The 20,271-nt window shown below is 33.1% G+C and overlaps 1 protein-coding gene across 4 annotated transcripts in view; it reads right to left on the bottom strand.

The window, feature by feature from the left end:
• The window catches only part of LOC125053135 (myelin transcription factor 1-like protein), a 162,072-nt gene extending 143,038 nt beyond the window's left edge, over positions 1–19,034 (bottom strand). For 2 of the 4 annotated variants that reach the window (XM_047654361.1, XM_047654362.1), the window contains exons 1-2: positions 18,164–19,032; positions 12,518–12,623 (exon numbers count right to left, since the gene is read on the bottom strand). In XM_047654361.1, coding sequence (XP_047510317.1) covers positions 12,518–12,623; positions 18,164–18,174 — 117 coding nt within the window. In that variant the 5' untranslated portion in view covers positions 18,175–19,032. Of the gene's footprint in view, positions 1–12,517; positions 12,624–18,163 lie in introns of all 4 variants that reach the window. The other 2 variants (XM_047654359.1, XM_047654360.1) reach the window with 2 other exon arrangements.
• Between the last annotated feature and the right edge of the window lie 1,237 nt (positions 19,035–20,271).

Here is a 20,271-nt window from a genome sequence, read left to right as displayed (position 1 = left end):
ACTTTTTAAATTTGTTTTAATTTCATATTTATGTTTTTTTTAATTATTATTATATTCATTTATATAAGTTATTTCCATTGGTGTCATTCGACACTTGTCGTGGTCAATTGATGTGAAGTATATTTATTTATATCGGTGGTTCACCATTTCAGTTATAAGGCGTGGATTAGTGCGTCTGTGACCTTAGTTCTTGCTGTGATCTGGTTGGAAGGGACCAGAAGCGTGAGAAGACCTCAAAAGCCTTCGATGACAAAATAAAAATCTGGGGAGAAATTGATGAAAGAAGCAATAAATAGATCCAAATGGAAGGTTTAGGAGGAGGCCTCTACCGAAAGAGGCCCATAGTCCATACTGCATGACACTAAACAAAATTACGATAACTAACCTATACTTACTATATAATAACAAAACTAATATCCCATATGTACATTTTATTCTTAATAGTAAAGTGGCTTTATTATAATATTTCTTGAAGACATCCATTTCAAACCAGTTATAAGATATAATATGAATACTATTACGCTTAATATTACGGTATGTACGACAAGACTCATTCTAGAATTACCATTTGATGTCTCAATTTACTAAACAAATGGAAGGAAAATTACGGAGTACGTCAAATAGATGTCAATTACGTCAACAACAAAGATTCTACGCGCTCTGACAAGACAGATGCTAATCAGTCAACCCTTTAGGTCGACAAATCGGAAATTAGAGTCGCATGAGCGCTCGCGGGTTAGCCTCTACTTACTATTCAGGGTTGCCGATATCTCAGTTCAGCTGTCAGTATCCTCAATATGTCTTATTATATTACACTTATCTTGGTTGAATGACCGTCTGCTATTGTTGTGTTGTTTGAAAATGAAAAAATTACAAACCAGTTAGTGATTAGTTATAATGCATATTCTCTGTAAATGTTAATTTTTTGTAAATCTTTAGACAACCCTAGACCGGGTCTTTTTCGACCTCGCTAACTTGAAATAACCCCGTCCCGATCTCTGAATATTTAACAGGGTACAAGTGACGCTTCACATGGCTACTTGTGACGACAGTGATGTTTAGTTTGGAAATGTGAATAATTTTTTTTAACATTAAACAATAGTTCTTTTCTATATTATTTAAGATTTTTTTTAACTAGACAAGTCATTTTATAAAACAGAATATCAAGTCACATTTAATTAAGTATTTATGTTAGAATTTCACAAAGAACACAGTCTAATAGTATAACTAAGGGTTTAACTGGAGAAATAATAAACATTGTACACTTTTGAAATAAATCATAGATACTTAACCGACTTCTTCTTTACTACTATATTCCCTCCAAATTGTATTGCAGAATATAAATCAGTGGCACTACAACCTTTTTAGGTCTGAGCCTCGGATGTCTGTATCTGTTTCATTATATTTGTCAATCTAATAGGCAAATAGGTGACCAGACTCCTGTGCCTGACACACGCCGTCGACTTTTTGGGTCAAAGGCAAGCCGGTTTCCTCACGATGTTTTCCTTCACCGTTTCAGCGAATGATAAATGCGCACATAGAAAGAAAGTCGATTGGTGCACAGCCGGAGATCGAACCAACTACCTCAGGGATGAGAGTCGTACGTAGAAGCCACTAGGCCAACACTGCTCTCTGCTATTGCAGAATAATTAATTAAGAGGGCTTCTTTTAATTTGTAATAAGTATTTTTTACAACTACTCCATTCAATAGAATTATTTTAAAATAATTGCGTGGATAATTTTGTCCATCAAACGCTAAGCAATAAATAGTGGGAACTTTCGTAAATTGACCCGTGACTTTGAAATATCAGTTCTCAAACGACTGTTCGCAAGTTCGTCTTACGTCGATTACGCCGAACTTCTCTTTGATCGTGTTACCTGCAGTTCGGAGGGATCTTTGTTATTTGATACTATTCATGTAAGTAAAGAGTAAAAAACTAATTTTAATAAAGCTTAATACAACTAAGTTTTTATATGTAGCTTTTAATTATTTATATAGATCATTAAATCGTTTAATTATTTATTTATATTACTACGCCTTTTTATCGAAGGGATAGGCAGGAACTACGGACGTCCACTTGCTACGGTCCTGATATAACCTCCCTCGCTTCATCCACTTTATAATAAATATTGACTAAGTAGTAACTAAAGAACTCGTGTACTAATCACAAAATAATTTCTTGCTTTTGTGATATCACATTGAACAATTCACTTTAGGGTTTTTAAGAAAAGAGCGTACCAATTTTAAAAGGCTGGCAACGCACTTTCGAGACATCTAGCAATATGAGTGTCCATGGGCAGTTTCACTTAACATCCGATGAGCCTCCAGCCCGTTTCCTATTACATAAAAAAATATTGAGTTTGCTTACCTCATACAATGCTAATAGTTGAAACTAAATAGTTTATTTATACGTTTATTTAATTGCTTATCACAGAAACTAAAACCTATTGCAACGAAGCGTGAAAGATGTTGCGAAAACGAGAAAAAAAATTATGTTTCCATTCCAGAGTTTCTGTACGCTAGGCAGATGAACAAATAAAATTTACGTTTGACAAATTTGTTCCTCTTAAAACCAACAAATAACAAATGTTAATCCGCGCCTTTCATTTAGGACTGGCTCAGTATAACTTGTTTTATGGTAATTATATTATGATCATGATATTTATCATATGCTTAAAAATGTCATTCTTTATTCATCACAAAAAACAGTTTAAAACAACACAGCAACAAAATAATGGTCACATACCGAGCTCGCGTTTACTATGTGCACGGGTCTCAAACCAACGCGAGAGAAACCGAGGGCACAGCTAGTATTCTTATACTTACAAACTTAGTGTGAGTTAATTCAAAATCTAATACATTTTTGGCGTACGGGAGTCTGCTTGAATGTTACCCTTAATGTAAACACAAGTGAAGACGGTTGTTGTCGCTAGTAATAAATAATTAAGGCCGGACCCAAACCACACATTCCTGGCCAGATGACGGCGACATCTTAAAATATGGCCACCCTTTCTTCAGCTGACTTCTTCCCCTCCCACACAAGGTTCATTATAATTAATAAATGACTTTCGTCCTTAAACATCCGTTTTATATATGTATATGTAAACACTAGCTTTTCACTGCTGTTAAGGGTTTACTTATGTTCAAGAAATGATAATTGTTAATACTACATGCTTAGCCCTAATATTTCTCTGAACGATATCTATACAAAGATATCATAATGTGGAGTCCATAAATATTATAAATGACAAGTTCATAACTTTCGTAGTAATCGGCAAATGACATAATTTACTTAGAGCCCGATCGATACACCACAATCTCGAAGACGCGGATCGGAGAGCCATCTCAAAGCAATAAAATTGCAGATCAAAACTCCATCGGCCCCGTGGCCTTTATTCAAAGCCACCGAGGCGCGCTATCAAAGAACCTCTTCTTAGGAGTTAGCGTCTTAGGGACTGCAACTTTGGCAAGGGTTACGATGCGGGTCGGGTTTTTGAATGTAAATAGTGCGTGGGTCTCGCATGAATTTCATTTAAGTAATTAATGGAAATGGTGCGTTCGGCCGGTTTCTGTGATCTTATCAGGTATTTTGGCTTAATTGCTGCAATGCAATTAAGTTCTAATATGGACTCTTCATTTGAATTTTTAGTATGATTAGTAGCACATCCATACTACATATTTCATTTTACTCCAAGGTTCATTTTAAACAGACGAAAGCTGCCCACCGGCCCGCATGTCACTTTGTCTACTGTCGCTGATCCTACAAAAGTACATTTAAAGGTCGCTCACAAGCGAAAAGGATTAGCCCTTATCATGGTGCACGTAAAGCGGTGATACTTATATGAGTGCCCCTTTTATTGCATTATACGGGGAAGGGTTGATCCCTTGGCGTCTTAGGAATACAGGAAGAATTTATAAATAAGTTAAGAGAACCCGCCTTATTCTTCGTCTCGGCGTCGTTTGTTTTATCATATTTAAATTATTGTAGTCAGATGTGGAACGTGTACCTAATTGCTGTACTTTGTTAAGATAATGTACCTTTGGCGCGACTCCACTTTTGTTTTCTTGTTTTCGGCTGTTATAAATTCAAGAAAGGACGTCGCTGGAACGCCCAACTTTCTTGTACTGTTTTTGTACAAAGGCTCTTTTGGAGGCACGTTGTTTTGGACTGATTTGGAGTCATTTGTAATTCAGAAATATTTTTTATTACTACATCTGGTTCTGATGATTTGTTAGCTCTATATTCGTTAACAAGTGTAACGAAGTAAACAAAAAGAAACATAAAAGTCGTGGAGGAGATTATATATATAATTTAAAGGTACTTATAATTTTTTAAGCGTATAGGTAAAAGAACACTTTTAAGGTTTTATCGCACAAATATTTAGGAATAGAATATATCTTTATTAATAGGTATCCACTAATATGTGAGGAGAGCAAACAATTAGAATTATTTGTCGCAGGCACACCAGCCATTGATCAAAGAGATTTAATTTAAACGCTCCACGTTTCCGTAGAGCCGCGAGTTAGTTAAGAAAACAATGACTTATTCATATTATAACAATATTTTCAACCATAAATCACATTTAAGTGTTATTTCATTTCCTACGAACCCTCGCATGCAGCACACGCATCGAACGAATAAGTAATTGAAATTTGAACCAACTTTTGATTTTGGGAAAATGTTTTCGCCCGTTCCTTGAGAATTATAATGGATCCAATCCTTTTCGGGATCTTAAATTATTACGCGTTATACCCGTCATACTCCGTATTATTAAAATGCCGCTCGTAAAATTATTTTAATTTGTAACAGCGTGTTATTATAATTATGATCATGTTACTAAAATTCTGTGAAAAGATATTATACATAATTTTGCTTTTAATGTAAAACTGAAAACGAAAATATGATTCATTAATTTTAATGAAGCTTTATAAAACGTTTTTGCGATTATATCCGTACGAATACTTAACTGAATGTAGCAATGTGTTAATTGTATCTGCTGCAATAGGTGATACATATCTCGAGTCAACCGTCTTCACTCATAATCCTCAAGATCCGGCGATGATCCGTCCATTAAGTATTCATCTCGCGACATTAGTGTCTGCCGTTATTAAAACCACCTGTAAAGCCTTCGTATATTGCGAGTTGTCGACGCTCCACACGTTCAGGGCCGAGGGGGCGTCCCTTCCGCCCTCCTGACTTTTGTCTCAAATCTCAGCGCACGTCTTGGACATCGGGGACACATCTTACAGAATTAATAATAAGCCAAGAAGCCGGGTGTGGTTTGGGCCGCGATGTGCCGAAATTCTGAACCCTCATTATGGGTCTTCTGCACTCACCGCGTACTTCAAACTTTCGGCGTTTGCGCTCGTATTCGCCCATTGTTTATCGCTAACGTCTTTCTGTAATTATCGAATTAAGATGCTGCTATCGCTTCTTTGAAATAGTACACGTTTCGCTTTGTTGGATTGTGAAATCACAAATCGGAGGTTTGTGTTTGGTTTTGTATAAAATAAAATTTAAAACTCAGCCATAACTATTCGAGTCATGTGGCGTTTAAGAGTAAGTGGACGTAATGCTACTAATTATTTTTACATAAAACCATTTATAATGTGCAATGTTATTTCTGTATAGTAGCTAATATATAAGAACTTGCTACGAAATACAAAGTCGTTTTCAACTACGTTAGTAAGATCAAATTTAATTCTATAACAGAATAGATAGTGTCAAGATTTGGCACAAACTATGACATCTTATTTCAATGTTAACAAGTATCGAAGTGTTCGCATTTGGGAAAGGGTAGACAATGTCTTGTCCGCCTCGGGACATAGTTGAAGAGGAGATGTCATCAAAACGCCAGATGACATTTGTTTCTTGTTATGATCACTGTTCACAACGGATTATGTAAGACCTTAGAAATTGCCTGTCGTGTAATACACAGCTTAACAAAGACTCCGTTTGAAACGATTTTATTTCGCGAATCTACTTGTATGTGGGTTTTAATAACGAATAAAATAGCTTTTGTACCTATAATGTATGTAAAATATCGTTAGGGTTAACTAATTAATGGAGATTATATATACAAATAACTATTGTGTATACTTCTATACTCCCTCACCTCCCTCTTATCTTAAAAATGAGTTCAAATTCTCAGGTCCTTATAACTATATATTACGCTCCTGTAATAGATGCTTTTTGGAAATTCCATCTCACAGCTCATCCTTCTTTGGCAATTCGTTTAGGATCTCCGCCATTAAGTTGTGGAATAGGCTGCCCGACTCCATACGATTGGCTACCTACCTAATATCTTTCAAAACTCGTCTGCATAAACATTTATGTAATTGTTGTATTTCTAATTATTTTGTATAACATCGCCATTCATGAATCCGTGAGATTAGCTTTTTAGTTTTATTAATATTTTTTTTGTATTATTTTAGATTTAGGTTCTATAATTAATTCATAAGATTTGGTTATGCACTTCTTGCACTTTACCCTTCACATTTTTTTTAGTTTTTCCATAATAGGGTTTAAAACTCAAACTCAAAATAACTTAATTCATATAGATTATAGGTAAACGAGTACACTTTTGAACGTCAGAAAAAAAGTCAAATTAATTGTAAATTTACATTTACTACCATTTCGCAAATCAAGGGTATACCCTTTTTTTTACCGCTCTATAGAGCGGGCAGGAGAAACTAATTTAATCTAAGTTTTGAGTCATACAAATTGTTTGGAACTGGAGCAAATCAATCCCAAGGATTAGGATCATTTAAATATTTATCAAATTTATAAAAAGCTTTATTGATTAATTTTTTAAATGGTTGCTCGGAATAGATCGCTTATTAGCGCTAAGGCCGCCCGTTGTATTCCGTATAATTTTTATATTATTTGTTTGTCTTTAAATGTAACAAAGTGTAAATAAATAAATGAAAACTATTGAACTTGACATTAACAATTAATGGTTAAACTACAAATACCCAATATTCTTACACATTCGTCGAAAAATGGTTATTCAACGATATATTATAGTATTTAGTGTAAACTGTTATAAGATAGATGCCTTGTCTTAGATTCAAAAGCTCGTTAGAGGTGCGGTGGAGGGTCACGTTTCACTGAAACCTCAAGACAAAATGTTACACCCAACTTTATAACATTACAAATTACAATTTTATGTATACTTAAAATTACTCTTGCTTAAAACATTTCTTTGTCACTTACAATATTGGAAAGATATAGTTGTATATGCAGAATTATAAATATTGATATTTTTTCTTAGACCTCTATTATTCCAATTTAATTATTTTATAATGTATAGTAAAGTGATAAGACTATATATTTTTTTTATATCTTACATATGTTGCCGCACAAAGTCCTCTTCGATACGATCTTATTTAATTGAGAGTGGTAAAACTCTTGGCAAATACTTTAACAGAACAGAATTGAACTCACAACAAATTCTCCAACGAAATCTCACCGCTGAACAAAGTCCTATTATAGGCAATCACCGATGCCGTGCAGGCTTTTACGTCGAAGTGCGCTTTGGGGAACAATAAAGCAGTAAAGTGGTGTATCGTGAGTTATTGGGACACGTTATATCATTGTAATTGTCTAGTTTTCTTAATTCTATCGCATTTGTACGCTCATAGCATTCGTGCGGTGTTTTTGTGAGATTGGTTTATTGTATACTATATAGGATAGGCGGTAAAATAAACACTATATCATTACTATAAATGAGCCAAATTTTAATATTAAAGAGGTAAAAATAATTAATTTTCTTTTTAAAAACGTTATGAAAATACTCGTGTATGAAAATCTTTCATCTGTAGTTAAAATATCTTGCAAAACCTATAATATAATATGTATAACTTATAACATATGATATGATGAGCATATGTCATATACGTTATGTATTATGTTGTTACTTTTACCATAAAATAGGTTGACTTCAAAAACCCAAGAGTATAGATCATACCTACGATTTGACGGGTTTTTTTTATATTTGTTAAAGTAGAAATTTATTTGGATAACGAATTTCAATCAAGGAATAAAAGACACGCGTGTTAATAAATAACAATTAGTTGTGATAATTTCAATTCGCTACGTTCGTTTGGTCAGTAAATTACCAAGGCGAAAGGTCCGCTTGTCGAAAAGAAATATTACCACCACGGTTTAAGTCTTTAGGGCGACGTCATTATGTCGATAATATGTGAACGCCATTATAAATACACAGATTTTTAGTATGTTTAAAACTATACTTTCTTAAACTAATTGACATAGTATCGAATATGTATTAATAAGATTTTTTTGTCAACAATATGATAATTATCAAATGGAAGTTGGTCATAAAAAATATTTTATATTACGTAATTAGTTGTTTGTGATTGTCATTTACTATAATATTAACTAGTAATGTTAAATCAGGTAATTTCAGCATTATCGAACAGTTAGCCGCATCACTATGTTTGGTGTGTGTAAGTGTTGAACAAATCGGCGTGTAAGAGACCGGACCACCCGTTGAGTGCTTAATCACTTAACACTTAGCGGATTAACTAGAAATTTATTGCCACAAAATTTTCCTTTGCTCGATTTTTCCTCCCCCTAATGCTAGATTACGGTTAACTCATTCCTTATATTTTAATTATAAAGTATTTTCTATTTTTAGTTAAATGGCTTCGATAAAATATAAATTAGAAACAAACAAACATTAAAATAAATATTAAATATATATTAATAACATAATATTAGACTAACAATACTTAATTGTACATAATATAAAATTTTATTTTAATAGGAATTGTCGGTAATAACAGGGTAATTTTGATTAAAAATGAACTAAGTAATAATAATTAATTACTTGCACGACGATAGCGTTCGCGTAATTTAATTTTAAAATGTTATGTCAAAAAAAAGGAATAAATTGCATTTTCTCGACATATCGGTGAACAGAAATACTACAACACCACATTAAGCTATTTACAACAATTGAGAAACAAAATCTATTTTGGGGTATAATTACTCAATTTGATTACTAAATTTTTCATTAAGTGCGTATTACAACGTAGCACTTATTTTCTACTCGCATACACTAAGGACATATAAAACCCCAACATTTTACCCCAAAGCAAAGTATAATGTATGAATGTAGACAAAACGAGGTCTGGACAAGGGGTTTGCTCAACAGGGCATCAGCAATCCGTGAAAAGAAACCCTTTTCTGACTATTCAGTAAATAATTGTATGGATATCCCATTTCTATATGGGCAATTTCATTTATAGATTTATAACTTATCTTCATTACATACCTACTAAGCAAGTCTAGATTAAGGCAAGTTATACATTTAGGTGAATGTTAAAAAATGCTTTTTTTTAGTCGTTCACGAACCAGGCAATAAATAATTCGTAGTTCGCGTTCTTTAGAAAACTATCATTTATTTTTACTCTAAATTATACAGTAAAAATAAATAACTTTGGCTACGGATAAAGATATTGCTTCACTGGCGTAACAGAAATAACAAATTAGTAGTAACTTTTTAATATGCAATAAAAAGTATATTTTTAGAATATCCTCAAGTTTCTCTATCGGTCCCTTAATGGTAGGTCAATAATATGTTAGCAGCAGGTCATTGCAGGATCAAAGCAATCGTCCGACAAATAAATAGTTGATTTCGCTTTGTAAATAAATACTAAAAGGCCAATACGAATAGTTTCAGGAAGAATGCGATAAAGGGGACCATTGCTATGACTAACAAACGTTAGCAAAACTGATTTTGTGAATAAAGGGGTTCATTTAATGACGTATTTTTAAGTCCTACTATTAGAATAGGTATTTATATGATTTAGTACTCCTAAGGATTATAATTTTGAGGACTAATTAACATAAAATGTGTCCTCTATATATGGATATTAATATGAGTTCAAGTAAACTTTGTGTCAAACGGAAGACCGTGTAACATTATGTAGCAATAGCTACGAGACATACGAACAGCTACGTAATATAATATATTGTGTAGCACAAAGAACTACAAAACATCTTACAAAGATTCAGTGGTCGTTGATACTAAATATATTTTATACAATAACAATATATTAAACCTTGATGACACATACCGTCATACCTTCATTTAATCAAATAGACGAAAAAAGCCACACAATTGTCAGTCGTAGGGATAAAATAAGATTTGAATTAGGGGAAATGTTAGACTGATTCTATATGATATACTTTCAATACAAGTACAAAAACTTCACAACACGGATAAAACACTCACGAAATAATGTAATGGTACATTAAGACAAATTAGCAAGATATCACAAACAATTACAAGTGGGTCTAACCGAGCGATACAACAAATCAAACTAGTGAACTTTCACATGGCGACTCAACAAAATTTGTTACAATTATTTATTAACACTTCATTATCTTATACAAAACCATACATACAAAAAAAGCAGGTAACAAAAGTTGTTAGGCAACTTGTTGGCCTTGTCGCTAACAAGCGATTTCTTCCAGGCAACCCTAATATGGAACAATAAAAAAGAAACACCTACTAGAGCGTAAAGTACAAGATGTGCATAAATAATTAACAAAAACTCAAACTCAAAATAACATATAACACTACCTATAACTAAAATAAAGAAAAGTCTAAAGAAAAAGCAAAAAATAAATAAATAAACAATAATATATGTAATATAATATAATAAACAAAATTAATAAACTAATCTAAGGGTTAATTGAGTCACAATTACTATATAAAAGTAGTAGCTAATTACCAGGTAATAGAAAAATGATAAAAAAGAAGCTTTTTAAATAAATTTAAAGACTGAGCTCGCCCGATATCAGTAGGTAGGAATTCCATAGCAGGATACTTTGCACAGTAAATTAGTATATATTATGGGCAATAAGTACACCATTGTTTTATCGTTACATATAGTATAAACTACATTAATATGACCCCGATGCACATACAAATATTTTTCAAATATTTAACTTTATTACTTACCTCAATTATTAACTTTTATTTATCTTTTACTGCAGTTTAAAGAAATTGTGTTTTCTGTTACTTGTATTACTAGTATTATAAAATTACGTAATCTTCATGTAATTATTTGTAATAATATAATATTCTTAATAAATTAGGACTGTTGATTTAACTGTGTTTAACGCCATCTTTGTAAGAATTTGAGAACTACAAATTACAGCGCCCTCTCGGTGAATATGTAAGAAGGAAGACAACCCTGGATTGCACAAGGGTTGTACAACGGTCGGAATAAATGTTCGCATTAAACTAAATTTTAACAATGGAAAGCATCATTTTATATTTTAATTTATCTATATCATTCTTTATTTGTCTATAGAACATTTGATAAATGATTAATATGTGAAATAACAAAAAAACAAGAACATTTCAACATTGTAATTTTGGAAATATTTTTGCGATCCTAGAGGCGCTGCTCGTTCCACCAAGAACTACCATACATATTTGCAATATGTAAAAATTCATTAAAACACGTAAGGATCTTTATGATATTTTGATTTTAAAATGCAAACTTTTGATAAGTTAAAGAAATCAAGGTTTAACATACCGCTCTCCATATGTCGGAGGACTCGACTCACTCAATGCAGAAAATGACATCCATTTATGGGTCTCAATATCGTATTGCATTGGATATAAGGAAGTCATAATTCTCGGCTTAGCCTTAGCGATTTAATTATATCCTAAGTTACACAGATATCCTCACCGTACGATTGTTAATTGCCGTATATAAAGAAAAATAAATAAGAATAGTTTACCTCTATACAACACATTTGATGCGCACTACAACATAATATCTGAATGAAAATGTACAGTAAATTAAATTTCTCAGAAACGCCTCATCTCCATATTACAGTTCCACGAAAAGCAGCTCAGGTTATGTTTGAGTATATTAATATTGCACGAGTATTTGTAGGAACTTCGTACTAGTACTTCTAGTAATAGCATCTAACTAATTAGTAGAAACCATTATGAACAATAAACACGTTATTATTTCGACTTAAATTTAAAATTTCGTGTATTTTGGAAAGAAATTTTGTCTTCCAAACCTTAATATTTAGTCTACGGTAAAATACGCTTAAAACTAGTTCGTTAGTTTAAGACTCGTATTAATTATATATTTTGATAATGTAAAGATGTAGAGAACAAATATTTGGGCTAAACTGTTAAATTGTCGAGACAATGGAACGAGGTTTGAGACAAAGACTAATATAACAATGAGCTCTGTACCAACTGTGATTATAACTTACGACTTGCTCAGCTTATGGCTGGACATTTTTTTTAATATTCTAGGAATATTTTTTTGAGTATAATCCAAATACGAAAATCATATCTTTCCTCTTTATTATATTCATAATATGTTTAAATTGAATATAAATACAAGAGACACTACTTAATAATGTATTAGAAAAGAAACATAGATATACCTCAGTAAATAAATTAAACAATTAATACATAGTTATTTGTAGAGTTATTTATTATTACTTACCTTGGCGCTGGGCGTGGGCGGGTTGGGTCCAGGAGAGCTGCGGGCGGCGTTTGGTAGCTGTAGCAGGTGGCGTATCGAGTAGCCTTGCCGCCCGGTGCGTGACATACTGACAAATTCAAAATATTATATTAAGAACATTCATTCCTAATTAAAGATATAATCCTTATTAAAACTGGTTTAACTAAAGTTCTCTCTTTCTGTGAAATTATGTTTACGCTTTGATAAAAAGAGAGAGATGTTTTTTTAGTATTCAACAGTGCAATTAGACATAATTAAGTTATATGAATAAGACAGTCAGATTTAAATTTTAAAACAAAGCGAGGTATGTTAAATCTTCTATAAGTATTTAACCACTCGTTTCGTGGCCCCAATAATCTACTGCGCTGTTTCATTAAAACTTGTTGTTTACTTCAGCGTCTAAATTCGATATTTTAAAGTAACTTTGCTAACTACATTACGCGGGAAAATAAATTATTAATTATTATTTATCGTATTACGAAGGCAAGTTTATTCACATAGCTGATAACTAATTAGTATAGGTAATTTCTATACACATTATGATGATATCCTAAACATTAGTATTTCGGTTTTGTTTTAATAATATGTAGAAAGTAGCTGGTTTGCAAACCTATCGAGATACTCACGAAATTATAAACAAAAGGATTACAAATATTAATAATATATTACCCCGAATATTTATTGTTTTTCTGTGTAAGTACGATATACGACAGAGTGAATTAATAGACTGTACAAATGATTGTTCCAATAGTATCTAATTGAGTGAAAATTAAAAAAAAAATTGCCAATGGCCATAATATCATAAAATTAATAGTTTTTATCGAGGTGAAAATTTTAAAGTTAACATTGTAAGAGAAGGGATCGTAGGTATGATGCTTTACTATTTTTTGATTGCGCATTAATCCAAATTAAAATCGAAAGCAAAAGAAAAATCTATACATATCCCCAGTTGTATATTAAAACACAAAATGACATCTTAACAAATAACTCAGACATTTTATTGTAAATCAATTAGAATTTTCTAACAGGTAAACAAAATAAAAACGCAATTTCATTCGAGTGAGCAACATTCCCGGGGGCTTCGAAATATGTTAACAAGATCAGAAAGTAGACCGAATAACAAAGAAAATTAATAAATCACTGCCACTTCTTCAAAATATCGCCAGCTCCTCCTCCTTTATCCTCTATAAATACTATGAAAGTTATGAGTTATTGAATATATCTTGAATCGATCGGGATTTATTGTGAAAGCTTAGTCTTGTTATTGAGGCACGACGATTTTCCAAGTTTTCAAGTCTTTATTACTACTGAGTTATGTTACCCTAGTCACCGAATCTCAACCCTGGTGATCCCTGTTCCAATCCCGGCAGTGAAAATCTTTCTTTGGAATTACTTATTCATTCTTGCTCATACGGTGATAGAAAATATCGTAAGTAAACCGCCTAAGACGCCATAATTTTCATTAATGTACAGACACAAAAGGTTCATCACACATATTAGTGTCGCACATTATGTGTGACACTCGCATACACAAGTCCCAGCCATCACAATTTCATTAATATTCCAAATTTTTGAAGTAATGTTAACATTTATGAAGCTTTTAGACGGAATTTTACTAAAATAAGAATATTACTAAATTTCGTTAGAATAAGATTTTTATTTAAAAAAGGCTCAGACAAATATGAATTGTTGGGTTTCGGTTTGTATTAGTTGGTTTTGTTATTCATCGGAGGGGAGGGTATTTATTCATTGCTTCGTCTATCCTCGTCAGGCCGCTCTCTCTTACTAAATAATATTATAAATTCGTTCAGGAACAAAGAACCATATTTGTTATTTATTCATCTTTCTGACACTGGACCGACATTAAAAACGTTTATAACCAGCCAATAAAGAATATTGAAAACGACGAGTTCGTTGATTCACCTGGACGTGAATAATATAAGTAATCAGCCACTTTTACTTTTAGAATGGATTTAGTTCTAACGTTTAGTTTTACGTTTTATTTCTTAAACTCTCTTATCTCTTGTGGCTCGAATCCGGTTCATAGGCAAGAACATTTAAACACCCTGCACGTGTTTTTTGAGTGAAGCTGAATCAGCTGACGATTCCGAGTACTGGGCGGTGAATATGATAACGCAAACTCTGTCCAGACAGGACAGAAGAGACTTCAGATTACTTGATACATACTCTTATAGTACATTTTGAAACGTGTAGTTTGAGTATTTTATAATAATGTACTTTACCACACGGAAACAGATAAAGGACATTAAGAATTATACACTTTTGTTATTTATTTTTGTATTTGACTTCTCATCCAGACGAGTACACTGGGTAAGTAGACACGCAGATAAACATTTAAAACCAGATGTAATACTATGTAAGATGTTCTCAGAGCGTCCATTAAGTTCTCTTTGAGCCAACATAGTGCTTCTCGACCCTATTTCGACGGAACGAAACTTATTTCCTATTCATGAATCGCGTCCAATAAAATTGAAGTCTGTTTATAGAGCTTTGTATTGAGTTAAGATTACTTTACACGAGGGCTTTTTACAATACAAAACGAATTTGTAGCAATTTCTTGTTTTTCATGAATATTTGCATACGCTATCTGAACTGAGTTGGTTAAGAAACTGCACAAACTTTGAAACTAAAAGTTTGAGAAAAGTTTTTATGTCTATCATCTTCGTTTACAAAATATTAAAATATATGCACAAGAAATTACACACAGGTAACTTAAACTGCCCGAGAGTCATATATCATTGGAATTAGGTTATTTATCTTAGTCATCAACCTAATAATTTTACTTAAAATAATATATTTTTTTACATTGTCGGATTAAACAAATATACGTAGAGACGAGAAACGATTCGTAGGCGAGCTACGCGCTTGCTACGAAAGGATGACACAAGCAGTGCTTAGGATTCGTAGCAGGCTTCGCGGTAAGCCACGGGCCAAAAATGTATCAACAAGAGTTAGCAATACTTTGAGTTAAGATAAGCGTCTATAGGCCGCCCCAAGTGGAATAAAAATAATTAATAATTAATATTATTAAATATATACAATATATCAGTGTCTGCGTTTGCTTAACAAGCCAAGCACATAAGGACAAGAATTTGCAAGTCAATTTCAGGTGAATATTTAAGTTAAGTTATCTAGCATTAATATTTTATAAGGCTTTAATTAATTATATAGTGTATAGAACCTTATAAACAATACTTGCAAGGGTAATTTATTGTTCATAATAAGTAAAAGAAAACTGGCAAATATAAAGAGACAGTCGTACCCATTTCATACAAAATGCTTTAGCCGTAATTGCGCTTTACTAACGCGTGATAAAGTTGAAAATGGAATGGAACGACTTATGTAGATAAGACTTTATTCCTCTGGTACATTACATGTTATGCAGAATCTAGTGAATTCAGGGCGACCGTGTAGTATAAAGATTACCTTCGCATTCAGAATTAATTCAATATGGGTTTGTATTAGGTTTTTTATTTCCCTACGAGTATGAATGTGAATGGTCGAGTCACATTTAGTATAATATGTATTTTCATATATTTGTATATAACTCGTAGGTTTTTTATTTTAGTACTAAAGGTGATGGCAGCCGAATAAATATATATTATCTTGTATATAAATAAATAAATCAGTGGCACTACTTTTTTAGGTCTGGGCCTCAGATTCTTGTACTTGTTACATGATCATTTGTCAATCTAATAGGCAAGTAGGTGATCAGCCTCATGTGCCTGACACACGCCGTGGACTTCTTGGGTCAAAGGAAAGCCGGTTTCCTAACTATGTTTTCCTTCACCATTCGAGCGAATGTAAACATGGAGTTTCTTTCTATGTGCTCATTCAGGCGCACATTGGTGCACAGCCGGGGATCGAACCTATGACCTCAGGGATGAGAGTAGCACGCTAAAGCCACCAACGGTGCTCTTTATTGAATTAATATATAGGAATATTCAGTATAAAACTTGGATTGGATTACTTATTATTAATTATACTTACATTGTGTTTATAAAGTTAGTTCTCTAGTAATTTCTAAAAACTTATAAATGCCTACGCTTTAAGCATTAATACAGATTTAATGTAAAAGTTGTAAAATTCTCCATTAAAGGAAAATTTAGCGGAGAGAAGAGGTCGGAATTATTAATCCTATCTCAAAGAAACTTGAGCTCTGCAATCGAGATTTATTAAAATACTCTTCAATTACGAAGTTTTCTTAAGATGAATTTATTAAAACCACTATTATTTTTTGCTATTATTCTCTAACTTGTTCACTCGATGACTTGTTTATTAGTTACAAAATTATGTACATTCATTTTGTATTCAATACTTTTTTCCAGACGATATGATAATTTAATTCTTGATGCAAAAGCTTTAATTAAACACGAAACTTTTGCAGTTATTGCTCATATCGCTAGACTTGCAGTTATTATTCGTAAACACTAAACAGTATCCCATCGATTCATACACTTATTAACACAGCTGCAGGCATCGCCATTTTGAAGTGCTTATTTCCATTATAACATTGTACTAACTACACTGAAATGTTCTACAAAAGTTCCCGTTTTGCTTCGCGAAGTCCACAACTTTCAACTTACCAAAGTACACTAACTCCCCTATTGGTATTACGCGAAAACAACATTTATTACAAGAGCGCACAGATTGAATTAGCCCGTGGCGGTATTCCGCTTACAACTTTGTTCAAATACGCCGAGTTGAAGTTATCTGAAAAGTTATTTAACAAAGTTTCATAGCTTTCTTGAGTGTTATGCGAGTTTGTACTTATAACAGTTCGGATTGGGTTAATTATTGTTTGAAGGACGAAGTTAACTTAGGTCATTCGGTATCTGAGCGTGTTTGACGTTATCCCATCGAGAGCCGTGACTGTAGAAAGATTTTCCTGCTCTACAATGGACTGAGACTCGAACCAGTTACAGGAATGACTTCGTGACAGCTTCAATTAACTGATTTTCAATTAAGTGCCATTCATGTGAATGAATTTATTTCTTAAGCATAATTCGCATGACGACTACAACGCTACCGTTACTGATTCGCAAAGTAAATATATAGTACCTAGTGTGTGTAATAAGATTACATTGTGCCGCAGATTTATCTCTTACCGAGCTAGTGACTTACATTAATACGAGAGAAGTATCATTACATAAGAGATCACAACGAACAGACAAGGTCACGTCCTGTTAAATATTATTTAAAAGCAGTCTCCACGGAGGTTTATATTCGCTGCTTACGCTTTCTTTGATCAATTCGCTGAAAACTAAATACAGAATAACAATTTCCTCGAGCTGAGTGGCTTTTTGCGATGGAAGGTTTATTAATATCTGAATATTCCTTTCATTAAGTAGCGTTTGTTAACCGTGTATCGATTTATTATTATAAATTTAGAATTCGCAGTATAAACTAGAATGCTCTACAATAAAATCTCAAATGATTATAAATATCATTAATAGTAAAGTAGTTTCATCTGTACTCTACATTCCTGCTTGTTTGTAGGCTCCACTAAGCTATGGTAACTACTTGCAACATACATAAAAACTTTTTATGAACACAACTTTTTAAAAAGTGATTTCACTACAATAAAGTAAGTTAAAAGAGTAATACCTGTCACTCATCTCTGTATCTGTGCCATAAGCGTGCTCTTGTAGAGTTTTTAGCGTTCCTGCCGCTCGGAGAAGTAAACACAAATCATAAGAGCATCATCCGGGAAACGTCACAAGTGATACACTTCAAAACAATACATCAAATTATTGAAAACACTCGTTTTTAACGTACACACGGCAACAACAATAAAAAAACACTAGTTCTCAGTTAAAGAAACGAATTTCCTCTCTTATTATAACCTTAAAACATCTTACTGACACTCCGCGGCCCACAGGAATTAATAAAAAGTTTCTTTATAAAACAAGTGGGTTGTGAGCATGTTCCAAAATGGCGGAACTTTGCGTTAACTTCGGAACGTAGAGCGAAGTGAAGTTGAGGGTTGCGCGGAACATTCCGGCCGCAGCTCTTCTGCGCAGCTATCACTAACTTTTCTCATAACAATCCACATGAAAAAAACTTGCTAACAGTTAGTTTGTGTGGTGAAAACTTTTTTCACACTTCTTATGATCGACTGGCGGTCACTCTCAGCTCTTTTCGACACTTTTGCATGTTTAAAAACAAGTTTTAAAGTAAGATAGTCTCGCTTGCGGGCCGCGAGTCGCGTAGTCGACAGGGGTTCGCTCGGGGAAAATCAATAACTTACGGCCGACTCTCTTCGCCGCTCTCCGCGTTTAATCATACACTTTGTGAGCAAAACATTAAAACTTGTCCGTTTGTTTGCCGGAGGGAGACGTCTGTCGATCGCGGAGCGGGAATGACTCATAAGCGCAGGCGGATCGGTCTAGCGGAGCGGGGAGCTTAGCGGATGGGTTTTCCGCTAGTTGAAAAGATTTCGCGAGTTTACTTATGGCAAAGTTTTGCGAGGTGCTCTTACTGAGAAGTACGACTTTGTACTGCAATGTGAGAAAGATTGGCGACGGCCGCGCCCCTTCCTGGCTGCCTTCTAACTTCGCTGCATTGTTATCGACGGCCGCAAGCTCAAATTATAAGTTTGTTTAATAACTTGTAAGGCTGTTTATTAGGATCGTGTTCCAGTTTTAAATTGCTTTTGCGTTGGAAAACAATACTACGCCTTTAACTTTTGTTTTACATTCTGATTGTAAATTAATTTGAAAACTTTTGTATATTTATTCTTTGCTGCGATCATTCATTACTTTATTTCAAGCATTACTTAAATAAATGTGTGGTAATGAGTCATTCATTTAAATATAGCTGCAAAGTTAGCACAAGTTGATTGAATAATTGCTATATATAATACTAATTGTAATAATAACATAATATTATTCTTGCTTAATTGTTCGCATATAAGAGTACCTTTAGCAAAGTATGACAAGCTAAGTATACATTAATATAAATTTTATTTATTATAATTATTTACTAAAATAAAATAAAAATCTATAATTCAGAAAACAATTTGAATATGAATATCGAATGAAACGGTTTAATTCTTTAAGTAGTGTAAACAAGTTTTGTCTATAAATGTTTCCCCCGTTCTCCCTAATACACCCGTTTGACCGGGAAATTATCGGGCGATCAGTTGACTAACTGGTCTGCGATGTAACCTTAATAAAAATGTATCACCGGGAAGGTGAATAATCTATGTTATGGAACTGTAAATTGGGCGGTATCATAAATCGGGCAACAGATCGTGCGACAAGTTGAGTCGAGAGGACGCCAGACCATGCCACCTTCCTCCCGGCGGCTGAGCATTAACAAGTACTTTGCGAGATAAATAAAGTTAGTTTATAGCTGTTGACGTTTGTACAGATTTTTGTACAAGTTTCTACCAGCTATATGTCTACGATTAACATCATATCTATCAATTAAAGTATGTATCGCACTTTAAGATTAGTTTCTATAGATTTTTATAGGGAGCGGTAATGAGATGTTTGCGTAATTTTATTTCCTTTAGTACAAATTGAAGAATTGTACTAATAAATATTTTATCTACATAAAATTTTGTTAAACACAATTTATATCTAGAATGAAAATAATAAAATAAAAAAGTTAACTTGTTGTACCAGACAATTTATAGACTACGTTTCAGCCTGTAGTACCCGCAAACTAATAGGCCATTGTGGTATTAAAAAAAATGAAAAAGAAAATGT

This window comes from Pieris napi, chromosome 10 (genome assembly GCF_905475465.1).
Source record: "Pieris napi chromosome 10, ilPieNapi1.2, whole genome shotgun sequence".
Classification (NCBI taxonomy): Eukaryota; Metazoa; Arthropoda; class Insecta; order Lepidoptera; family Pieridae; genus Pieris; species Pieris napi.
Note: the sequence above shows the minus strand (reverse complement) of the source record. Positions and strands in the feature narration are given on the sequence as shown.